We start from the raw sequence: 17,858 nt of genomic DNA on the forward strand, positions 1-17,858 counted from the left end.
GATGTCTGGGTTAACTTTGTATGAATAATACGAAACGCATGCACATAAATTAAGCAACTTGCGTATGTATCTACATAAATTATATCGAACGATTTTAAATTCAAATAACCCTTCGATAGTCGCGTTAAGGACTGGAAGAGAAAATGTATCACTCGTCGTTTCGCAAATTGATCTGTTAACTTTTTCATTTCGTTTTGAAAAGACACCATTCTGGTCTACCACGTTTCACGTGCAGAAGGCAAACTATCATTATTTTACTTCGAAAAAATTGCTACATATTTCATAAACTGTGAGTAGAAATGGGTGAGAACATAGTTTGCCAGAGAATGATCAAAAAAGGCTTAAGAATATTAGAATTGTTATCTTAGAGCTGTCTGTGGATGTCGTGTAGTTATTCAAGAAACTATTGAAACTTATCAGTGCTGCTTTAAAAGCTGAATATCTTAATATTATTTCGTTCGAGAAAGTCGGAACTTAAATCCTCGTACAAATTGTAACAAATTTCGTAGAGTGTAATTTTATTTTAAAAAGTAGTTCTGTAATTTAAGGTCATCCAGGGTCACCGAGGATCAGTTACCAAAAAATATAGTCTATTTCGAGAAATAGTTCTAACGTTGCAAAAATTTGCATTTCGAAACTCCAAGTTTGAATTTAAATATTCGAAACGCTGACCTTGACCTTTTTCTTTCCTGCAAAGCGCGGTGACAATTTGATCGAACTTTTTAAGTAAACACTCTCGTCATTATCTTATCGTGAACTAGAGCAAGAGTATTATGATAGATGCGATGTATACAACTTGATGGAATGTTGTTTGTTTACGTGTCTTGTGCTATATGGTACTCGTTAAGCTATAACGAGCATGTGTCGCGCCTAACAATAGCTAAAGAAGATAGAAGGGAAGATATAAGATAAATTTCTGAATAACCTTGAACTTTAGGTCATTGCATTCGTTCTATTTAAAAAAAAAATGACAATGAAGTGTCCTTGATGCACCCATGTGGCACCAAAAAGACGTCTCTACGCTATTTAAATCGTGAAATCAGATAGCGTTTAACTCTGTGCATTTCTTTTCTATCTTCGAAGATCGACAACTTGCACAGAGTTATCTGGAATTGCCCCATCTTGTGTATTGATCTATAAACGTTTTCATTTTCATGACGCTTTTATTACGTAAACAGCAATAACTTACCGACATTACACAACCATCTAACCACAGATGCATCTTTCTGTACTCGAGCGTCACGATGTCCAATTTTCCTCGAATCGATAATCTATCGTCGAGGTGTTCCAAAAAACAAAAGAAAAATTACCAACATCCCCCGCACACTCGAACACAGTAGAATAATTTCTTCTCGATTGTACACGATGAGGTCATCGTCACTATTTGTGTTGTCTCGGCGCGACCAGCCGATCGACAGTTGTGCAAATAAAGGCCAGCTAGCCGCGCGTCTACTCGACTTTCATCCACCAACTAGTATTTTCTACGTTCGTCGATATATCTTTGCAAGACCATTACCAATGGATTGGTTACCTTTTTTCCCATGGAAACGAGTACAAACACGACCATGTTCGGACCACTTTCAATTATAAGTTATTCGGGAAATTATTGGAAAATTTCAGATCACGCGTATTAGAAAATAGTCCGAACACGGCCGTGTTTGTACTCATTTTCATCGGAAGAATCTCGTCGATCCAGCGATAATATTTTTACGAAGATGAAACGTCGATATATCTTTGTAAGATCATTACCAATGGATTGGTTACCTTTTTCCCCATGGAAACGAGTACAAACACGACCATGTTCGGACCACTTTCAATTATAAGTTATTCGGGAAATTATTGGAAAATTTCAAATCACGCGTATTCGAAAATAGTCCGAACACTGTCGTGTTTGTACTCGTTTTAATCGGAAGAATCTCGTCGATCCAGCGATAACATTTTCACGAAGATGAAACACGGAATGAAGCATGAATCTATATCGTGGCAAGCCAAATGACTAACACTGTTGACATTTTGAAATTTAATTTTTCCTCCTTTGCAATACATTAAATGAGAAACAAAAATTAATATCGAACGTTTAAAAAAATTGTGAAATATTATTCTCTACTATTTTTTTTATTACGTTTGTAACTTCGATTTCGTTTGGAACGAATTCGTCTTCCAATTAGTTCGAATAATCGGACGATCCACTGTCGTTCGTTTCTGACGGACGAGCACTTGAAATTGCACGAATGTCTGAAAATCCCGGATACCGTTGCTCACGATATCGACGTAACAGCCAATGAATGGATGATTCACCGTTCTTTGAAAGGAACGAGCTTTCATAAGCCAAGAAGAAGAAGCAGCGAGCAGACCTTCCCAACGGAAATATTAACTCACGATCCGTGCATGCGTATAAAGACTATGAATTATAGACGATTGGAAAATGGTTACATGGTCTGATGTGATTAAAATAGATCGGATCGAGTCGGATGGAAGATCCTGGGACTGGAGTCAAGGGAAACAAATAATCCATCCGTAGCTGAAGAGAAGATGAAGTTCAGGCGGGACTTTCGTGTTTTGGAGTTGTTTTAAATATTTTGGGAAATAGTTTACCATCGACGATACGTTTTTAAATCCATTTGCTGTACGACAAAATCGTCCGTTCCAGAATCGTCGGGCCACTCTGCCGAAATCGTTCACGCAAAAATCACGTGCATCGTCCACCAATGTACCGAATCATCTCGTTCAATGACTCAAGACACTGACGCAAGATCGACCTCTTGATCTTCCATTATAGAAAACGAGGAGCTATCGAGTATTGTGTACAAACAGTGTAGTAGTCCGCCATCGATTGAGAGACAGTAAATTGTTCCGTGACTAAAAAAAATAACGTAAAACACTTGTTCGAGTTACGAATAAACTCAGAAAGCTTGATTTTAATTTTGGATCGATAACGATCGAAACCAATGGAATTTTTCCACCGCCAGGTCCATATAGAGAACTGCGTGCCGGACGTGATCGTCCACAGCGTGGGCAGCGCGCTGCTGTGCCCAGTGATCGCGATCTCCTTCCGGTTGAAGATTATCGCCGAGAACACCTACATGCCCGTCATGCTGTCCTGCCTGATCGTGGTTCTGTTGGTGATCGGCGATCTGGCCGTTCCGTTGTACTACACCCTCACCTGCACCGAGGACCTACCACCGATAAGGTAAACCTGATAACACAAGGCCGCCATTTAATTATCGTCGATGGCCCCCTCACTCGTTTTAGTCTCATGGGTCGTTCCGCGGTTACGAAAGATCGGCTGCTCTAAGTTTATCTAAGCTCAGTGGTTCTTAACCTTTTTAGATTCACACCACACAGAAATTGGAATTTTATACTTCATTTCCCTAGTAGACTCAATCTTAGAACGTATACATATACAAAGTATTCGACTACATGGAGAACGGAAGGGGTCAGTGAAGCGCTTGCGAGAGAGCAAGCCCTCTAGCGGCGAGTTCGGGAGGTGACACTGCAGGACCACCCGTAGTTTCTCTTTTTAAACATATTCCGTTGCATGCATCGTAAAAATTGCTTATCTAAGCTCAGTGGTTCTTAACCTTTTTAAATTCACACCACACAGAAATGGAATTTTATACTTTATTTTCCTAGCAGGCCCTAAAGCTTCCTAACAGGTCCAAGAACGTATTCATATACAAGGTGTTCGACTACATGGAGAACGGAGGTGTCAGTGAAGCGCTTGCGAGAAAGCAAGCCCTCTAGTGGCGAGTTCGGGAAGTGACACTGCAGGACCACCCGTAGTTTCTCTTTCTAAACATATTCCGTTGCATGCATCGTAAAAATTGATTTTCCCAATCAAAAATAGAAAACAACAACAGAGTTTTGCCTCGATGGTTAAGAATCGCTGTTCTTGGGCTCTACGCGCGATGTTGCAACGATTCCGTGAGACACTTCCTCAAGTTTCCCCGTTCGCTCGGGGAATTTGCTGGTTGGTTCTATTTCTATCGAACGCGATCAAGCTCGATAAGGAATGTGAATCGTTATCTTTCGTTATTTCTAACGAGACCGGTGCAATAAATCTTTAGCGCCAGGGGTGTTGGTGTTGCCGCTTGTTCCTGTTTTTTCTTTTTTTTTTTTACACGTATCGACGCGAACTAAGCTGGCGAATGCAATTCCCATCGCGATCGAGACGTGTAATTTTTATTATTAGATCTCGTACGGCTAATTGCGAGCCGTTCCACCTTTCCCGTCAGCGAACGCGTAGCCATGAACTTCCCGCTCTGTACCCACCCGTGTAACTGCGTTTCTTTTTTAGACCGGCGTACGCGACGCACGCGCTACTGGCTTGTTACATCTTCCTGCCTCTCACGGAGAATCTGCACGCTTTCGTACTCGGGATCACGGCCACCATATGCTACCTGGCCACTCTGTCGTTGATCACTTACAGAAACACCACCGATTACACCACAAAGGTGAACTACGCAACCAGATCGGTTCTATCGATCCCCAAATCGATCCGTTCGAACGCGTTTTGCAAATTTTTCAGATCATCACGGACACGATATACTTCGTATGCGTGAACGGCCTAGGACTGTACTTTCGATTCATGAACGAGGTTTGCATCAGACGATCCTTCCTCGATCGACGGAAGTGCGTCGAGTCTACCCTGCGACTGACTTACGAAAAGGATCAAGAGGTATACTTTAACCATAAGTTCGAACGGTGTTCGAAATATTGTTGACACGCTATAAAATTCTTCAGGAACAGCTCACGCGGAGTATACTGCCGCAACACATAGCTACGAAGATCAAGAAAGACTTTCGGGATATTTTCAAGTTCATTGAGGAGCACAAGAAACCTCCGCCCAAGGGACGATCTCACAGGTACGTACTAGACCGTTTCTTTCTTCCTTATAAACTTTCCTTTATCGCTGATAATTGCACTCTTCCGCTTCTTTCTCTATTGGACACGGTTTCTAAATTTTTAACGATAGTTAAAACTTTACGTATGTATGCTCGAGTCGTTGGATTCGTAGATCTTATAATACGAAATTGCAACGCAGTTCACGTTTCTTTTCCAGCGACCTGTGCGTCGAGACGCATAAAAACGTCAGCATTCTGTACGCGGACGTGGTGAATTTTTCTGGCCTGACCGTGGCGTTACCTGTACGAAAATTGGTCGAAACGTTGAACGATCTATTTGGCCGTTTCGACGAGGCTTCCGAGAGGCACAATGTCCTGCGAATAAAGTTCCTGGGCGATTGTTACTATTGCGTGAGCGGGGTACCAACCCCGAACTCCCAGCACGCGAAGAGCTGCGTGGATCTAGGTACCTTTCGATATTTACAATTAAAAATCGATCTCCCAAAACCTGTAACCCTGTCATTCATGGCGCAGGGCTCGATATGATCAAGATCATCAAGGAAGTAAGAGAGAGACTACGCCGTGAGTGCGGAGTGGACGTGAACATGCGGATCGGTGTTCATTCTGGTAGCATAATATCGGGGATTCTGGGCGCTAATAAATGGCAGTACGACGTTTGGTCCCGCGACGTCGTCATAGCCAACAAGATGGAGCAGACTGGTAAACCGGGCAAGGTTCACGTCACCCAGCAGACGTTGGACCTGGTGAACGCGACAGAGTACGACTGCGTCCCCGTGGAGTCGTTGAACGACGAGATCCTGAAGAAGTACGACATTCGTAGCTACCTGATCACGCCCACGACGCCCGTCGACGCTACCACCACGCAGGTGCGTATTTCCCAGTGGCGTAGGAAGCCACCGGATGAACGAGAGGTAAAGATTCACGTTGGACGGACGTTCGAGGTGTTCCTACGCCACTGATCCTTATACTCGACCGTGCGAGCGAACTTCCGTTGAGCGTTTCGCATCGTTGACAAGCGAACCTTGTTGCAGAACAACGAGAACAACTTGACCGTCATAACGCCGGACTCGTCGCCGGTCGCCAACAGGCATTACGTGAGATTCTACAACGTCAGGTCCACCAGCGTCACGTCCAACTCCAGGAACAGCAGACGTTTGACCGCTACTATTAATAACCACGTCGACGTGCTGGCCAACACCTACAGACGACGAACGCACTTCATGGACGCCTGTTTGAAGGATTACCATCTGATGCTGAAAGCCGCGGACACGGAGATGGAGAATGCTATTAAGCAAATGCCGCTCACCAAGTGGGAGTGAGTTCTAACGATAGAATATGTTCGGAATAAATTATGATACAGTCGATAAAATCGCTGGAAAAAATGAATGTTTCTCCGTACGTTTCATGGTATTCCTTTTTCAGACAGTGGTTCAAATGGGAGCACATAAATCCATTGTTGTTAACGTTTCAACAATGGAACTGGGAGATTCCGTTTCTGAAGGAACCGGACCCGCTATTCAAATTTTACATCAGCTCCGCCACTTTCGTCCTGATATTTATGGGACTTATTTACTTGGTACCTACGCTTTCTTTTTCCGAGTATGTTCCCTTCGTACGAACGTCTGTTTCTAGTAACGCCAATCGAGATAATAAAAGTGCATAAACCGTATAACGATCGATCGACTTTCAGATGGCACGCGAGCACGGCGGTCAGTTATTCGGTGGCTATGTTATTTTTGATCGCTTTACTGCCGATAGCCTGGATGCATTTCGCGTGGAACTGGTACAAGGACCCTCACGACGAACACGAGGGGCAAGTTCCCCATCCACGTAATAAATTACTGTGTTTTCTCTATCAGAGCAGCGTGAAGGTCTGTATCCCTTCGTCTATCCTTCAATTACACGAAGATCCATATTAATTTCTCCATCGTACATTAGGTTGTTTGGAGCGCCTATCTCAGGACGATCCTCTACCTGGTGATAACGATAATGTTAGCGGCGTGTGCCATGTTCGATATGATCGTAAGTCACCGACAAGATGCAAAAGATACTGTAGCTAATAAAACAGCCTGTAACATCAACATTATAATTTCAGTTCGAATGTAAAAACGTGGACAAGCTTGCCAACAACAACATAACGTCCAGCGTGGCTGAGTCTGGTGCATCCGATCTCGGCTGTATAGCCACACCTTGGGTAAGATTAATTTAGTAGGTACTCGTACGCCGTAGACTTCTCCCTCTAGCCTTGGATCTCGCATAATATAGAAAAACGTTACTTTAAATATCGTACAATGATTGTTTCTTCATTTTTGTTTTTTTAGCAAATGACGCAAACTTGTTCCCTGGCAATCCTCACGAGTTTTTTGTTTCTGCGAGTTCATTACGTCCTAAAGCTAGTAATAGGCATCGCTGTAGTGGGATTTTATTCAGGGAATGTTTGGATACATCGTTCGAATTTGTTTCAGGTAAATCACGTCGCCTGTAGTATGTCTCTTAATTTCGTTGCGTACGTTTAGTCGGTGTTCGGTCGTACGCCTTCTTTTATTTGCTACTTTGTTTCCCCACAGTCGGGCGACAGGTGGAATCCGCACTTAGAACCGAGCCTGGCGCACATTTTAAGCGTAGTTTTCCTTACATTTTCTTTGCATCTCATTGACCGTCAGGTGAGCTCTCCCGAATATTAAAAAACATTACCGATTTTCCGTGGTACAACGCGTGTACGCGTGCGTTAACTTGCATGACGATTTATTCAGGCAGAGTACCTGAGCAGACTGGACTATCTGTGGAAACGTCAGCTAACGAAGGAACAGGACGAAGCGTTCCACACGAGGAACGCTAATAAACTTCTGCTACGCAACATCTTGCCTGAACACGTTGGTACGTTGATCTTTAAACGATCCTCGAACGTTAGACCAGCCAATTCTCGACATAATTGTGTATCATTCAAGTTTGTTTCCGTAGCAAAGTTCTACTTGAACATGAACAGAACCGAGGAGAACGAACCCTATCACGAGGCTCACAACAACGTGGCCGTCATGTTTGCCTCGTTGATGGATCTCTGCATCGACGAGAGCGACATCCTGGCGGACCTCAACGAGATCATCTGCGAATTCGACAAACTGTTGTTCGAGTCGCATTTTGTTTGCCGGATCGAGAAGATCAAGATCGCTGGTAAACGTTAGAAATTCCCGTGGCTAGTCGCGAGGACTATGGCTAACGTTATGATCGCTTTCAGGCACTACGTACATGGCAGCCTGTGGATTAGAAGCCAGTCGACGTGATTCGATGCTCAGTACCGAGGACGAGGAAGACTTTAACGACAACATAGTAAAAGTGATGGCTCAGTTTGCGGCTGAAATGATGGAAGTCCTAGATAAATTAAATGCTAGATCATTCTACACGTCGAAACCCTATAGGTATTTGCGTATAGAAACGCGTGAACTGTTCCAAGGATTGCAAAGTGTTTGCATGAATAAGATGAACAATTTTTCTAGGTTGAGAATTGGAATATCTCACGGTGAGGTGACGGCTGGAGTAGTGGGCGCTCAGAAGCCATTGTATGATATTTGGGGGGACGCTGTTAACATGGCATCGAGGATGGACACAACCGGTGTCCCAGGAAAGATACAGGTTCGACTAACGTACTTCTGCTTTCTTGCTTTCTTGACTTTTTTATTCACCGTTTGCTCATTCCGATGTCATTCATTGACAAACTTTTTTTCTTGTAACTGTATCGAAGAAACGGTGGTTCGAAGACACCGTCGATAGATCCTGTCGGTTTTTTTCTGTTCTCTAGGTGTCTCTCTCACGTCTCACATTTCCCTTTAAATTCATGTTGACGGAGCTCGCATAATTTCACATTTTCACTGAGTGAAATCGAACATAATTGGGTGAGCCGTTCACTTTCCACATTTTTATACCATTCACTCGTTCACGTTGCGAACGAACATCGGTGATCGAGAACACGAATCGCTGAAATATCAAGTTTCTAATGCTTTTTCAAATATTTGTTAAAAATAAATTTGTCGAACCACACAGCGCATTGTTTTGCTCCAACGAGATAGTATTTATACAGGTCACGGAGGAAACTGCGGCCGTGCTCGAACAGCAGGGCGTCAAGTGCCACCTTCGAGGATCCACGTACGTGAAACCAAAGGGATACGTGACGACGTATTTCGTGGGGATCGATGAGAAACGAAAGCTCCAGCGGACGGACTCCATCGAAGAAACCAGACTGTGATCGAAACAAGCTGATTTCGAACAATCGAACCTACCTCGGTCGTGGTGGCCGCGTTGATCCCGAAAGACGGTGTGAAAAGTGAGACATTAGGTATCTAGGTGAACGCAGAAAGACAGAAAAAAGAAAAAAAGAAAACCAAAGAAAATTCGAAAGACCAAAGAACGAGAAGCACAGTTGTACAGCTGTAATTCTGTGTGGAATACCTCAAGAAAAAAAAAGAAAAAAAAAAAAAAAGAAACAGTGATATGCAACGTTGTTGTGAATCGACAAAAAGGAATTTTAAATAGCATCTTTTTACGAAGGAACTGAGAATGATTTTATACGACCAGTACATGTGTAAGAACAGCTTTATACGCAACGCGTGAATGGTCGAGATATTGTCATCACCGAACAAACATTTGATTTGTGTATTTAGAACGTTTATATTGTACATAAACAAACGTGTTTTTAAATGGTTACACTCGGGAGACGCTGTCCTTAAACGATGCACAACCCAGTTGAAAGTACGATGTAATTAATCATCGGTTGTATGATTCAGGGAGAAAAGGATTTGTCGATAGTCGTAAATCTGATCAGTAAACAAACGATACGGTTTCGAGTTTCGGTCAATTCCTTTCCTGCCTACGTTCGCATTGGTAATTGTTTGCAAGCGACAATTCAACACTTAGTGATTCGAGAGATAATCAAAACAGATGCATGTGTTTTATTTGTGTCGATGCATGCGAATGATAACGACGTTTCTCAGCTGTATGTTAAATGTACGATGTACCGTGTCTGATAAAGAAAAAAGGTAGATAGTTCGAGATATTTATTAACGTAGACTCTGGATACGAGAAGGGTTCTTTCGGACGAGCATCTGCGCGAACTAGTACGTTTGTCCCTTTTCTCGCACTTGTATTCACTTTTTCAATCGAAAACCTCTACATTACGTGCAAATTTACTCCGAGATTATAGTAAAGATTCAGCCTTGTATAAACGCACAGTTTCGTGCTTCTATAAATGGCTAAACGAACCAAAGTGCGAAAAAGAAAGAATTATTCCTGGGAAAAATTTTAATGGGGGATTCTGGAGGCCAAAATAAGACGAAAATCAAGAATACTAATTTGTTGATGGAGGCTTCGTTAGAAAGTTATTAACGTTTAAAGTTCCGCTTGTGGAACCACTATCGCGCGCACGCAGCTGTGCGCAGGCGCAACTATAAACGTTAATAACTTTTTAACGAAGCCTCCATCGACAAATTGGTATTCTTGATTTTCGTCTTATTTTGGCCTCTAGAATCCCTCATTAAAATTACACCCTGTATATTGCTCGCGAGACGTCGTCTGAAAGAGGTCGGATTTGCGAGACCACCGATTTTATTCAAACCTTTTCTAATGATTCCAGAGCAAAAAAAAACCAGTGTATTTAACATATAATTCTTGGATTTCTATATATGTAGTTTTTTGAAACAATTTCAACGGCTGTGACAGCGATTTCACGAGGTGAATTTGATTTGCAAAATGATAAGTTTAATCTGCGAAAGGGTGAATTGTTTTGTATAGAAATCCAAAAAAGAAAATTTGAATAAAATCGGCTACTCCACAGATACGACCTGTCCTCGCAATTGATAAACGTTTTGTAAACCTATCCATATGTTCGGATGTTTCGATAATGTCATTGTAACCCGAAGGTGCTCGTAAATTTTAGAACTCAGCCTCGAAACATCTGGACAACTTGAAGTTTCCTTTCGTTAACGTCCACGAGAAGTTTTCGCTCAAACACGTTCATCTAGGATACTATAATTTCATTCGATGTACATAAATTCTTTCCTCATAGCATCAGTACGTTTTTTTAAATAGCTTTCTATGCTTTCAATTGCAGAAGCAGGGTGAAACCTTTTTTAAAAAAAATATTAGTTGCAACCGTGAAACGCCACGAATTTCAAACTGTAAAAGAATCGTACTTAATCGATAAGTTTTAAATAATTCTTCCCGCTTTTAAAGATAATACGGTCCATGTATTTCCATTTAACGAATCCAACGAGGATAACAGGAGAATTTTTTTTTTTTTTATTAAACAATTTACCAAGCTACATCGTATTCTTGTTCCCGACGTTTTAATTTTTAAATTGTACGTTTGGTAAAACTGACCACCCCCGTACCCCGATCGTAATAAACAACTGCGACTTTATTTTTCTATAAAGTATATTATTGACGTGACCAGCTCTCGTTTATTTCCATGTAAATACTTTTGTACATACATTTTTTTAAATATTAGAAATAATGACCAATGTAATTATTTAACAATTTGAATAAAGTATTTATTACCATCTGCGCAAGATACAAATACAATTGATATACCATGGAGAAGTACCTTGTAGTTTATTTTCTCTTAATTCGTTTAATCCCTCGCGCGAATAAATATTTTGTTCAATAGAAATCATTGTGTTGAAAGATAACGTCGATTAAATTCGAAAATATGTGTTTTCAGCATTCTGTTCGATCTGATCGAACAGGCTCTCACGGTACAGAATGCTTCTACGTAGCAACGCCAGCAATTAAGGATATTTTTAGCTAAACAGAAAAGAAACAGCATAGTTGGAGGGAAATTTTTTCGTCGTTACGTGCCCCATTCAATAATCGCGTACATGCGTGTATCTAACAAAAGATCGCACGATTGTCTACGCGAATTAGAATTGTTTCTTAACTTCGTGGCAAATGACCGCGAGAAGATGATTTCACATGCGTAGTGGCCTCGTTTTTCGCTGGAAAGTACAGTTTATTTATCTGGACGTGACTGCTCGCGTATAATTACGTATAAGCCGTGACGAACGGTAACGGCTATATTCATTCAAGACCTGCCTAACGCTTTATCGATTTACGGTGAAGTTTTAGAGCTTCGCGTAGTGAACTTGGTTCATTTCGAAGAGCAACATAAAGATCGATGCATATACCTAGCCTTTTTCACGAGAAATAGTTTTTTCGACGGTAACTGTACTACCATGAGTCATCCCGTGAATCGAACGTCCCACTAAGTGATTCCTTTGACAGTAGCGCGATAACGTAGTAGATAACAATTGTTTGCCATTTTTGACATTTAAATTGTCATCAGGTTTTCCATTACCGTGACGCTACGCTCGAATTCTGGATTTCACGCGACGAGAAAGCGAAGAACGGTTAACTACGATTACAATTACGGGACGTTTTTATTCTCAGGTTCAACGTGTCAAGGAATTTGTCGAAAACTAACAGAAGTGACTTTTATCACGAATGGATAACTCGATGTATTAACCAGTGGAATAAATAACCTCTAACGCAGGGGTTACTATCTTTTTTTGTACATTGACGAATATTTCGTTAGTTATAACCTAGACTAAATAAAATACAAGCCAATATGGATATCGGGTTCTCATCGTACCACAATGGTGGTCCTGCGAGGGAACAAGACCAAGGTAGACTCTCTCAAACGATTGGCACGTCAATTTTGAAGATATCTCAAAATGGTAAGTACTTGGATTCCGTCTGTATCAATGAATACATGTTATACATTTTGAGTTACGTCCGACAGTATCTTCGATGCAAAAGATGGTCAACCAATTGGGGAGTTCTACAGACTCTCAGGAACTTCGAAATCAATTGTATGTATGAAAGTATGAGTATCCATTTTGAACGGTCGCTTCATCTAATAAACTTTTCAGGCATCAAATACAACATTACACGCAGCAGCTGGCAAAAGATACAAGCGTACATCTTCGAGACTTGGCTGTATTAGCTAACAATTCGGGCTCGACCAGCCCTGGAGAACAAAGGCAGCGTAAGATGCAAAGGGAACGTCTGCAAGATGAATTTACTAGTGCACTGAACTCATTTCAAGTAAACTTGAATCTACTATTATCTTCGTTATGTGATAATATGCGTACCTGTTTAGATAAATTTATCTATGTATTGTATTAGGCAGTGCAAAGGCTTGCAGCTTCCAAGGAGAAGGAAATGGTCAGGAAAGCTAAAGCAAATGTTGGTATCGCACCGTACGGAGAAAAGAAACAAGAAACGTTGATAGAATTGCAAGATAGTAGAACTCAGAAACAAATACAGCAGCAACAAATGAAAGACGAACAAAATTTGCGAATGTTGGAGGAGCAAGAAGCAAGCATAAGACAATTGGAGGTAAATTTATTTAATCACTATCTATCACAATTGTTATGGATTTCAGTAAAGTATCTGTTGTAAATAATTGTTTTTGTAGAGTAATATCAGCGATATTAACCAAATTTTTAAAGACCTCGGTACTTTAGTATACGATCAAGCAGTAGTAATTGATTCCATAGAAGCTTCTGTCGAAAGGACAGAGGTGTCTGTCAGTGAAGGTACTTCACAAGTCAGGCAAGCGAGTATCTATAAAACTAAACTGCGCAAGAAAAAATGTATACTTGTTATTATCGGAGTTGTTATACTGTCTATATTAATCGGGATCATAGTTTGGCGGAGCTCTTAAATCTATTCATGCCGTCGATGATACACACGCGCGAGTAGTGAGACGTTAAAGGTGTAGCTGCATCTTAATTGCAAGGTACCATAAGTTGGTGTATTTTGATGAAACCCCTATTTTAATTACAAATTGCTTTACGAGTATCTGGGAAGCATAGTACTATCAAAGAGAATGAACGCAAAGAAACTTGCATCGTTCTGTATCTTACCGATAACATTCTTGTAATTGTGATAATAAATGGTGCAAGATCTATTTTGCAAGTAAGGTGTACAATGGCAAGCCTTAGATTGCCCTGTCCATTTGTAACTTTCATTACTCATTGCATAATACTGATGCGTAAAGACACGTATAAAAGTATATACACATATGCATAGGTCTATCAGTGGTGTAGTCGTGATTAATATCCCATATGGTTTTATGAAATATACTCGGAGAGTATTGAGATTCATTTCAAGCATTGCTAATATGCGCTGTAAAATGCGAATCTTACGTGAAGTGTATGAGTCAGTATGGATGGATATGTTGATATAATCATTGTATAGTATGTAAACGCGTTTTGAACGTCCTTCGAAGTCTTATTGATAATAACAAGGTGATCAATTAAAGATACGTGAAACAACAAAAGAATATGAATGAAAGATCGATGTAAGTTAATGTATTATATTTAAGAATGTTGATTTATTTTAATCAAAATGTAATAAACTATATAATGCAAATTACATTATACCAAATTTGAACAAAATAACTACAATTAATATTCGATCCGAACATTTTTTTTTCTTCTTTTCATTTATCTTCTTTATTCATTTTAATTGAATACATTTTCAAGAATTTATCTGAACGTTTCTTATTTTATATAATTCAAAACTCTTGCATTTAAATGAACGTGCGCGCCATATCGTTTCATATCGAAACGCGTTGCGATTTATCGATTAGATGGCGGTTATTCGCGGGACATGCCACTTTATTGGTTACCTGCAGTTACCTTTATATTGTTTGACAGTTTGGATCGATTTGGTACTGTGCTCGGTAGTGATGGAGTTCCATTAATTGTTTCGTTTGTAAATACCTAGAAAATTAAGCAGGTCGGAATAAAGGGAGAGGAACACTGAATGATCCGTCTAACGATATAATGTTGAAACACATTTCCCTCGTAACGGCGATCATATTGATATCCTTGTCGCAGTCTGAGGTTAGATTATCTGCTTACCAGTAAACGATACCTAATCGATACAATATATTATCCGCGCAAATGATTTTAGGCACAATATGACGACAAACGATGCAAATGCATTTGCCCTGGACTTTCCTCCGTGATAAATACAACGCAATCGTCGCTGGACCGACAAACGTACATCATAAATGTTCCGCCTTCCCAATGGTAATCGAAATTCCTCTTATTTAATTATAGAACTTAATCGCCTGCGACAGATGCGGAATAAATCCAGCACGGCGTATGGCCTAATTTACATTTTAATTTGCAGTAACTGCGAGGGTGTCGTGTTGTCGAGAGTGGGAGATCAAATAAAAGGCAAGGAAGAAATTTTTTGCTCGCGATGCGACTGCAAATATGAAAATAGAAACACCACTATTATCAAAGTAAGTGTTTCGTATCTCTTACGAGGGAACATCGAAACTTGTTCGCCTCGGAATCTTATGAAACGCAAAGTTTGATAGAATTCCGAGAGGTATAAATTTTCATGTTCCTTCGCTAGCGGGAAATATTCAGAAGTAACTACTTCATCTTTGCAGATAGTGGTGATACTTGTTATTTGGGTTATATCCCTTTTAGTAATTTATATGTTATTCTTAATATGCTTGGATCCGTTACTGAATAAAAGAATCCATAAAGCTTCCGCGAATATCGGCTATCAAGAACATAATAACGAAGAGGTATGTTGATGTACAGTCTATAAGAAACGTATTTGAGAAATTAACATGTTCGCTATCACCGTTTGGTTGGAAAACTATCTGCGAAACATGCTTCTAGTCGTGTACAAATGGAATATATTTGATAGATCGACTAAATATATCGGACACCAGTTTATACTTAATTTGTGTACCGAAGTATAAAATAGGCAACGTGACCTGTGGTAGCGAACGTGTTAAATTAAAAATATGTTTGAAAGACTGAATGATCGACGAACAGTTTTATGGTAGACTCGACGAGTGTGTATAATAATCGTGTAAATTATTTTTAAACTGAATAGGATGACACATCCATTACCCCTGGAACGTCTCATCCTATGCGCGAAAGAGGTAATGTTTTAAATCGCGTCGGTCACCAGCAAGACAAATGGAAACGTCAAGTTCGTGAACAACGACGTAACATTTACGATCGTCATACCATGCTGAATTAAACTGTACAGATCTGTCTCTAGAAAGGATGAAGTATAATAACGATACAAGGGCCGTGACGTTCGTTTGAAGGCATTTGCAGTATTGTATATATAATGTTTTTTTCTTAGTTTCTTATATATAAACGTGGAAATTTCATTCTGCTGTATGTAACGAGTAAATAAAAGTCTGTTTGCTCGCGAATGCCAGCAAATCAAGACACGGTCAATGCGTTAACACTGAACATACATAGATATCCAATACTTTTAAGATTCATGGGATCCAGTGTATAAAACAATAAAACATTGAAAACGTGTTATTTTTATCGGTAAATGTACAGACATTCTCTTGTGAAGCATTTACTTAGGAAATAAATTTAAATATCTTACAATGTCTTTTATACTAGTTACGGCAGGAGCCTAGATAATTTTATTAGTTTAGAAAGAAATAGTCTGAAATTTATTAATACTTGTCTACGGTCATTGCGTAGAGAAATTAATATTTTAGTATTTATTTCAATTTAATTTGACTGTATAAAGTAGTTTAATATTAGATGTAATCGAGGTGTAGAGTTAGTTGGATCGCGTAGGCGAATCTTTTTTAGTTAGCAGTTCATCAATTTTATGTTTCATCGTATCGTACAAAGTTAAAACTAATGCTCCGCCGGTTCCCCTAAGAACATTTGAAAGCGACCCTCTAAAAAATGCTCCGATTCCTTCTGTTTTGGCTGTTTTAACCCAACAGTCCAATGTATTTTTATACATTATCTCTGTTTTACTGAGCCCCGATTGCATCATCATACGTCTTCTAACAGTATCAAAAGGATACGATATGATTCCAGCAACTGTTGTTACTACCTATGGATATTACGTGTGAAAATTATGCAAGTAAATTCATAATTTAATGTAACTTGCCTGCGCGATTAGAAATGTAATATACAATGGAGTATTCTTTGGATCGGGTAGCATGCTTTTCGAAGTGTCGTAAAGACCGAAATACGCTGCTCTGTAAATGATGATCCCTTGAACGCTTACGTTAAAACCCCTGTATAACCCAAAGAAGCCGTCAGTCTTGAAAATTTTTACCAAACAATCACCCAGACCTTTAAACTCTCTTTTATCTGCTTTCCCAATATCCGCGGCTAATCTGCAGAGCGAACCAATTATTCTATTGCTCAAAGTGAAGAACAGACGTACAGAGTACCTTGTACGAGCAAAATCAAGCGGGTAAACAAATAACAAAGACGTTGCACCGGCAGCGCCACCGGATGCTAAGTTGCCAGCGAACTGTTTCCAAAATGCATCTTTCGGCACACCCTCCAAGAACAAAATCTTGAATTTGTCTTTAAACGCAAAGTTCAGCGCTTGGGTTGGAAAGTATCGGATAACATTAGCTAGATTGCCTCTCCAAAAACTGATGAAACCAGTTTCTTTCGGTATACGTATAAATGCATCCATCATACCTGATAAAATTTCAATTTTATTAATAAGAATATGTAGCGTATTGGTTTGTGATTTAGATGTACCCTTGTACCGCTGTTCCGGGCGTATTTGTTTCGAAGTGGCTTGTACTTGAAGCAACAGCTTCACTCTTTCTAACGGTGCGACTGCAGTTTTCGAAACGGCTGCAGATATCCCACCGGCTAAAAAATCTACTAAAAATGATTTATTCGCATCCATATTACTAATAAATTTTTTTAAACTCCTTCGTTTTGCGGTATATACAAATGGTATCGTATCAAATTGCAAATCATAATGTAAATTTAATTTTATGATTAGATCTTGATTTCTTCGTAGAATGCATTCGATCGCGTTGAAATTACGAACAGAATTTGTGTAAATAAGCAGTAACCCCTGTTCGACAAGAGCCCCCTTACGACAGTTTAGTTCGCAAACTCTGTTGTTTTTTTTTTTTTATATTTTTGTTTTCTTACGACAACAGGGTGGGTA

The 17,858-nt window shown here is 40.0% G+C and overlaps 4 protein-coding genes across 7 annotated transcripts in view; 3 read left to right on the forward strand and 1 right to left on the reverse strand.

The window, feature by feature from the left end:
* The window catches only part of LOC122395114 (adenylate cyclase type 2), a 37,285-nt gene extending 27,115 nt beyond the window's left edge, over positions 1-10,170 (forward strand). For 2 of the 3 annotated variants that reach the window (XM_043392451.1, XM_043392452.1), the window contains 18 exons: positions 2,970-3,190; positions 4,298-4,454; positions 4,529-4,678; positions 4,744-4,865; positions 5,063-5,310; positions 5,379-5,731; positions 5,897-6,180; positions 6,288-6,464; positions 6,556-6,736; positions 6,804-6,887; positions 6,961-7,059; positions 7,187-7,330; positions 7,433-7,528; positions 7,619-7,742; positions 7,827-8,036; positions 8,101-8,281; positions 8,360-8,495; positions 8,941-10,170. In XM_043392451.1, the coding sequence (XP_043248386.1) occupies positions 2,970-3,190; positions 4,298-4,454; positions 4,529-4,678; positions 4,744-4,865; positions 5,063-5,310; positions 5,379-5,731; positions 5,897-6,180; positions 6,288-6,464; positions 6,556-6,736; positions 6,804-6,887; positions 6,961-7,059; positions 7,187-7,330; positions 7,433-7,528; positions 7,619-7,742; positions 7,827-8,036; positions 8,101-8,281; positions 8,360-8,495; positions 8,941-9,105 (3,132 nt within the window). In that variant the 3' untranslated portion in view covers positions 9,106-10,170. Of the gene's footprint in view, positions 1-2,969; positions 3,191-4,297; positions 4,455-4,528; positions 4,679-4,743; positions 4,866-5,062; positions 5,311-5,378; positions 5,732-5,896; positions 6,181-6,287; positions 6,465-6,555; positions 6,737-6,803; positions 6,888-6,960; positions 7,060-7,186; positions 7,331-7,432; positions 7,529-7,618; positions 7,743-7,813; positions 8,037-8,100; positions 8,282-8,359; positions 8,496-8,940 lie in introns of those variants that run through there. The other variant, XM_043392453.1, reaches the window with a different exon arrangement.
* A 1,626-nt stretch (positions 10,171-11,796) lies between these two features.
* On the forward strand, positions 11,797-14,219 carry LOC122395115 (syntaxin-7). 2 transcript variants are annotated; one of them, XM_043392455.1, is made up of 6 exons: positions 11,797-11,917; positions 12,300-12,586; positions 12,652-12,721; positions 12,782-12,956; positions 13,038-13,250; positions 13,330-14,219. In XM_043392455.1, the coding sequence occupies exons 2-6, from the start codon at positions 12,478-12,480 to the stop codon at positions 13,576-13,578; spliced, it is 816 nt and encodes a 271-aa protein (XP_043248390.1). In that variant the 5' UTR covers positions 11,797-11,917; positions 12,300-12,477; the 3' UTR covers positions 13,579-14,219. The 2 variants fall into 2 exon arrangements, with proteins under 2 accessions (XP_043248390.1, XP_043248389.1); XM_043392454.1 differs by lacking the exon at positions 11,797-11,917 and adding an exon at positions 11,950-12,071.
* A 308-nt stretch (positions 14,220-14,527) lies between these two features.
* Positions 14,528-15,984, forward strand: LOC122395184 (uncharacterized protein CG1161). Its single transcript, XM_043392572.1, has 5 exons — positions 14,528-14,764; positions 14,835-14,953; positions 15,057-15,171; positions 15,325-15,465; positions 15,783-15,984. Exons 1-5 carry the CDS (start codon positions 14,705-14,707, stop codon positions 15,930-15,932), a joined length of 585 nt encoding a protein of 194 aa, XP_043248507.1. The 5' UTR covers positions 14,528-14,704; the 3' UTR covers positions 15,933-15,984.
* Positions 15,985-16,481: 497 nt separating this feature from the next.
* Positions 16,482-17,636, reverse strand: LOC122395301 (ADP,ATP carrier protein-like). The gene is made up of 4 exons (XM_043392744.1): positions 17,435-17,636; positions 17,113-17,371; positions 16,824-17,055; positions 16,482-16,766 (listed from the first exon to the last, which is right to left on the reverse strand). Exons 1-4 carry the CDS (start codon positions 17,586-17,588, stop codon positions 16,482-16,484), a joined length of 930 nt encoding a protein of 309 aa, XP_043248679.1. The 5' UTR covers positions 17,589-17,636.
* Positions 17,637-17,858: the final 222 nt, after the last annotated feature.

The sequence above is a fragment of the Colletes gigas genome, unplaced genomic scaffold (assembly GCF_013123115.1).
Source record: "Colletes gigas isolate AHSC1104 unplaced genomic scaffold, ASM1312311v1 Colletes_gigas_Sc00005, whole genome shotgun sequence".
NCBI classification, from domain to species: domain Eukaryota; kingdom Metazoa; phylum Arthropoda; class Insecta; order Hymenoptera; family Colletidae; genus Colletes; species Colletes gigas.